The sequence below is a fragment of the Rhinolophus sinicus genome, chromosome 10, assembly GCF_057876585.1.
Source record: "Rhinolophus sinicus isolate RSI-liver-muscle chromosome 10, RSI-T2T, whole genome shotgun sequence".
NCBI lineage: Eukaryota > Metazoa > Chordata > Mammalia > Chiroptera > Rhinolophidae > Rhinolophus > Rhinolophus sinicus.
In genome coordinates, this window is record NC_142510.1 from 18,418,233 (window position 1) to 18,424,002 (window position 5,770).

General features: G+C 60.1%; 1 protein-coding gene across 2 annotated transcripts; it reads right to left on the minus strand.

Moving 5' to 3' along the window:
* Positions 1-72: 72 nt before the first annotated feature.
* Positions 73-4,591, minus strand: PRSS8 (serine protease 8). Of its 2 annotated transcripts, XM_019717303.3 has the most exons (6): positions 3,334-4,541; positions 3,048-3,071; positions 1,939-2,101; positions 1,380-1,651; positions 1,129-1,295; positions 73-1,022 (listed from the first exon to the last, which is right to left on the minus strand). In XM_019717303.3, exons 1-6 carry the CDS (start codon positions 3,416-3,418, stop codon positions 699-701), a joined length of 1,035 nt encoding a protein of 344 aa, XP_019572862.2. In that variant the 5' UTR covers positions 3,419-4,541; the 3' UTR covers positions 73-698. The 2 variants fall into 2 exon arrangements, with proteins under 2 accessions (XP_019572862.2, XP_019572863.2); XM_019717304.3 differs by lacking the exon at positions 3,048-3,071 and having other exon boundaries at positions 3,334-4,591.
* Positions 4,592-5,770: the final 1,179 nt, after the last annotated feature.

Sequence of the window (5,770 nt, forward strand, 5' to 3'; positions counted from 1 at the left end):
CTCTGGGCTTCGGAGGTGGGAGAAGATGCCAAGAGCTGATGTTCTTCGAGGCATGTCACACACACAGCCAGCTGTGCTTAAAACGTTTTACTCCTTCTTGTTCCTTGTACCCCCGCCCCCAGATCCCCGCCCCAGCCCAGTTCCGGTGGGGGCTCATTCCTCCGGAGTCCAGGAGTCGGAGCTCAAGGGGGGCCTGGCAGCCGATGAGGCAGGATAGGGGCCCGTTCTGTGCTCGCAAATGTGTGGCCCACAGGTGACCCGAGCCCGGAAGACGAGAGGGGCATGAAGAGATGGGGCTCAGCAGGCAGAGGGGGGCCTGGCGCCAGCCCCTCAGCAGCAGTCAGCAGGCAACTGCCCAGTCTTCAAGACACAAGAGCAAGGGCCCATTTCCTAGGGGGACCCCACAGGAGCGCAGCAAGTGGGCTCGTGGACAGCAGGTGGCAGAGCTTACTGCCAGGACCACAGGCAGTAAAACCCAACTGGGCTGTAGTCCCAAAGCACACACCCCAGTGAGTAGGCACAGAAGTCCAGGATGGGACCCAGGTCCACAGATTCCTGGGAGGAAGGGGTGACAAGCCAGGCCCCAGGCCCAACGAGCATCACAGAGGGTCCAGGTGCATTCCTGGAAACAGGTAGGCATCCATCCTTGGGTGCAGCATGGCAGTCCTGGCGGCAGGGTCAGCTCGCAGGGGAGCAGCTCAGAGCTCCCAGCGTGCGTGGAGGAGGCCCAGGGTTAGGGCTAGTGGCAGCAGGAGGATGGGCCCCAGCAGTCCCCGGGCAGGGGCAGAGCCGAAGGCCAGATGGTTGCTGCAGAGGCTGATGTCAGGCTGCGACTCCTGGGTCTGGCCCACCACACGGGGCTGTACCTCTGCCGCGTGGTGGTGAATCCAGGAGGCGTAGCTGGAGGTCAGAGTGTACACGCCAGGCCTGTTGGGGGCACCACAGGCATCACCCCAGCTCACAACGCCTGCCAGGTACCAGAGGCCCCCAACAGGGCAGGACAGTGGCCCCCCAGAGTCACCCTGAGGAGAAAAGCCATACGACAGCTGTCAGGACCGGCCTCAGGCTACAATCATCTGTTTCTCAGGATGCACTGATCTTGTCTGTTCCCTGGGCCCCTGCATTTACCTGGCAGGCATCCTTGCCCCCCTTCACGTAACCAGCACACACCATGTCCTGCTGGATGGAGTGGGGCTCGCCGGGCTTCGCGTTGATGTTATACAGGCAGTTACACGTCTCCCGACTGATGAGTGGCACCTCGAGCTGCTGTAGTGGCCGGGGGGACTGGAGGCTCACTGTGGGGGCAGCAGAGGCTCAGCCAGGGCCCCCAACTCTGAGTCAGGCTCCCTCCATGCCGCCCAACGGCCCCACCACCTCACCTGAGGAGGCCACGTGGCCCCATCCAGTGACCGTGCACTGGAGCCCGTTGGGGAAGGAGGCGTTGGCCGCGGGGAGGCAGATGGGCCGGATGTAGCGAGAGAAGCTGACAGGGCTGCTGAGTCGCAGAAGAGCGATGTCGCCCTGGGAGCCCTCCTGCTGGTAGCTGGTGTGGACGAAGACCTGGGCCACGGTGCGGACCTCTGCCTCAGGGGTGAAGGAGTCCAGCTGGTAGGCCCCCAGCTTCACCTCGTACATTTCCTTTTGGTGCTCCCTGCAAGTAGGGCGCAGGGGCTGGGACCCAGGACACCTGTCCTGCTCCCCCGACCCATTACCTGGGCATCCAGCCCAGATTCTGATCCCAGGCAAAGGGCTCAGATGGTGCCCTCGTGTTATCCTGGGACCTGTGTCCTCTGGCCTTCACCCCTGACATGTCCTTTCAGACTATCGATACACCCAGACCCAACTCAAGAACCCCAACCTTCGACCTAAACTGCTCCCTGAACTTTGGCCTCCAGCCCCCTTTTGACTTCTGCCCCCTGCCCCCCACTCAGCTGGTACCTGGGGAAGCAGTGAGCAGCTGACAGCACCCACTTCTCAGACACGAGAGAACCACCACACACGTGGGTGCCACCAAAGACGATGCTGACCTGCCAGGGCCACTGGCCAGGGACTGCACTGCTGCCACCGGTGACTCGTGCCTGGGAAGCCACACCGCAGGAGGCTGCCAGGGAGGAAGGGGAGGAGTCAGGCCCTCTGGAGCCCCCACAGCAAGTCCTTGGCCGCCACCTCTGATAAAGCCCCAGAGATGTGGTGTGGACCCCGGGAAGTGACTTCACGAAGCCAGCCATCCCGTGTCCCCTTCCCACAGCTTCCCAGGTATGAGCTTTGCTGCGGTGCCATCCTTGCCCCATTACCCAGTTCAGGTCTCACAGCCTCCTTGCTCTCAGGCCTTCCTGCCTCCCATCTAGTCCACCTCTTAGGAGTCTGAAGCTTATTATAAACGAGAAACCTGGCCACGTCACCTTCTGTGCCACTGCCATCTACTCCAGCTGGCCCTCTGCACACTTCCTGTCCCAGGCTTGGGGCCACACACTTGTTCACCTCTAGATGTTGGCTCATCCAGGTCACTCTGCCTAGAATACCTTTGCTCATCCCTACTTTGCCCAGCAAATTTTGATTGGCCTATGGCGACTGTTCAGATGGCAGCCCCTCCTTAGCCTGCCCTGATGTGCTGAGTTGGGCAATGCCGGGATCTCCCAGAGCCTGTGCTTCTCTGACACTGCCCGATCCCATGACTGTTCTGTGGCTGCTTCAACCACACCAACCTGGGCACTCCCTAAGGGCAGGCACCCGTGTCCCCAGCGCCCAGCATGGGCTGGTCACACAGATGGAGTCATGGATGTCTGCTGAACAAAGGAACAGAACAGCTGGGCTCCTGCCCCACCCCCACAGGGGCCAGCTGTTTGGAATAGGACCCAAGTGCCCTTCAACTGCCCTTCTCATCTTCCCAGGAGCAGAAAAAACTGCCCAGCCAGTTTTTATAATAATAATGACAATAGCTACTAATTAAATACTCTGGAAATCTGAATCCACGTCCTGTCCTCTTCCCCTCCCCCGCTACCCCCTAACTCCCTTTCTCCCCTCCCCCCTCCTCCCGCAAGTCTCACCTTCTGCCTCGGCCCCCTCAGCTCCTGGAGGGCAAGAGAAAGGGAGGGGTAAGCAGGGAAGACCCAAGATCCCAGACCCCTTAGCACCTGCCACTTCTCGGGAAAGCTGCCCCTCCCCTACTCCCCACCCCCCAGGTCAAAGCTGAAGGGAGAGGGAGAAGCCAAGAGCTAGGGAGCCGGGGTTCTGGAGTCCAGGATAAGAGATGTGCCCCAGAGAAGGGCTATACCCTGGCCCGTGTGCACCACCCCTCCCCATGCCCCCACCAGCCCGGACACAGTCACTCACCCAGACCGGACCGGAATGATCCAAGCAAAAGCAGAATGGCCACAGCCTTTAGCCGCCTAGGCCCCAGGCCTGCCCTCTGGGCCATGGCCCAGGCTGAGGGCCCCTGGGGAGACACCAGGCACCCAAAGGAAAGGACCTAGGACTGGTTGAGAAGACGAGATCCAGATGTTGGGCCCAGAGGGCCGGGATCCCGGAATCCGCGTTGGGAAGATTGGAGCAGGTGTCCAAGGGCCACTTCAAAGGCAGGGCGCGGGCACACGGGGAGATGCTGCAGTCTCTGCGTCCACAACTGTCCGTCAGTGAGGACTCGTCCCCAGCATGGCCTGGCTATGCAGAGCTTACTGAGTGGCAGCTCCTGGGAGAAAGGAATCTACCTGCCTGCTCCTCCCCTGGCCCCGCCCTCTCCGCTCAGGTCGGCCAACTTCTGGAGCCACCAATATCCTAAAGCCTCCCAGCCCCGCAGCGTGTGTGTGTGTGTGTGTGTGTGTGTGTGTGTGTGTGTGTGTGTGTGTGTGTGTTATGTCTGCGTGCTGGGGGTTGATTAACCAGAGAGCAGCCCTAGGCAGGGCTGGAAACTGGAAACCCTTTGGCCCCAGGTCTCTCAGGTCTCCCAGACCAGTTATGTCCCCCAGGGCCTGGCCCAGCCGTTGTTATTTTGGGGCCGCAGCCGCTCCTCCCCCCTTCCCTCCTCAGGCCGGCATCTGAGCCTAGAACACCTGGGTTTGCCCCAGGCTAGGGCTGTTTCGGCCCTTCTGTAAAGCCTGAAACCTCCTATGTGTGGTCTGCTGTGGTGAGCGTGTCTGGCAAGGACAATCATCTCACAAATATTTACTGAGTATCTGTTCTGTTCCAAGCACGAGAGACAAAACAGACACTGTCCCTGCCTTCCTTGAGCTCACCCGGAAGTAGGGATGACCAACTTGACTCAAACAATCATACAAGCAATTATAGAATAATTTCCAACAAGGAACTGTGATGAAGAAAATTAGAATGGAGGCTGTGGGAGCCATTCACAGAAGCATGACGTAGGCTGGCTGGGAGAAGGGCTCCTCAAGGAAGTGCCTTCAACCCTGAGGCCAAACAGGACTGTGAAAAGTAGTTCCCAGGCAACCATGGGGGAAGAGTGGTGCCTTCTCAGGGGGAGAGCGTAGGTGGCAGAGGTTCAGGGAAAGAAGGCCCAAGCGACCGGGTCGGGGGTCAGGCACATCCCCTGAGAGGGTGAGTCTGTGGGCAAATGCCATGTTGGTGTTAAGCTTCAGGAAAACAGCCCCGCTTCCCCACCCACCCTCCATGTAGACTAGGAACCTGGACCTCTGGGCCAGATCTTCAGGGTCCAGGTGGTGGGAGCAGGGGGGGCGGGGGGGTGGGCCGGACCCTGCGTGAGAGGACAGTGCTGACTATGGAAGGGGCCTAAGCTGGGGAGGAGGGGGCAAGACGCTGGGCCTTGTGGGTAGAGGGTAGGGGAATGGCATATGGGTGGACTGATTGGGTATGCGGAATCCCTGCGGAGATTCCAGGCAATATTCTATTTGGGACCTGACAGCTAAAACTAAGCCTGGCTCTCTAAGAACCCCTGCCCATCTCCCCCATCTCTCAGGAGAGAACTGCCCTCTAGGTCTCCCCTCCCCCATCCTCTGCCTACTCAACCCAGAGATTTGACTCCAGCCCCAGAGGTGACCCCTCTGCCACCCTCATCCGCTGGCTTCCACCCCAGGGAACCCCCTTCCCCAGATCCCCATTTGCCCTTTTTCTGTGCTCAAACATCACTTCTATGACCCTTTCCTGAACCCCAGCCAGCGGTGTCCCTATGTGTTCCCCACTACATAGGAAGTACTTTATGGGCTTATCCCTGAGACCCTCGCTGTGGCAGAGGTCGTGCTTGAATCAGTGCCGGGAGGCACCAGTGGTGGGTAAGGTGTGGCGTGCAGACAAGAAGTGTAAGGGGGCCCAAGCCCGGGACCACTGGGCAGGATGTGAAAGTGCTGGGCCCTTGAAGGATACAAGTGTGGTGTGTGTACTGGGGACACTGGAGGTGTACACCTTGGGACATCGTTCCTCAGGTGAGTCGATGGGGGTGGCCCCCTGTGGGTACAGGGCATGGTAGATAGACCCTCGACTTCCAGACTTCTGGGTCTTTCCTCCAAAGACCCTCACCCTCAGTCCTTCCTGCTCTTGGGAGAGGGGCAGCAGGGTCAGAGCTCAGGCTCAGGTGTCCAGCAGGTGCTGGGGAAGCTGATTCCAATGGGAAGGTGACACACACCCAGCTGGCCGCCCCACCGCCCCCGCCCTGGGGCAGGAATGAGGGACAGCTGCCACGTACGTTATCAGGGACATGCTTCCTGGGAGCCCAAGGCCTGACTCAGGAGGGAGGAGCCCTGTGCCTTGGGCTTCCCTTGAGCTCCCCAGCCTGCCCTCAGCAATGCCACAAGGCCACGTG

Excerpts from the sequence above, each read along its gene's own strand:
- PRSS8 (XM_019717303.3), bottom strand. The coding sequence starts at position 3,418 with ATGGCCCAGAGGGCAGGCCTGGGGCCTAGGCGGCTAAAGGCTGTGGCC. Across the intron at positions 3,072-3,333 it reads ATCATTCCGGTCCGGTCTGG|GAGCTGAGGGGGCCGAGGCA; the intron begins GTGAGTGACTGT and ends CTTGCCCTCCAG. Across the intron at positions 1,652-1,938 it reads GCTGCTCACTGCTTCCCCAG|GGAGCACCAAAAGGAAATGT; the intron begins GTACCAGCTGAG and ends CCCTACTTGCAG.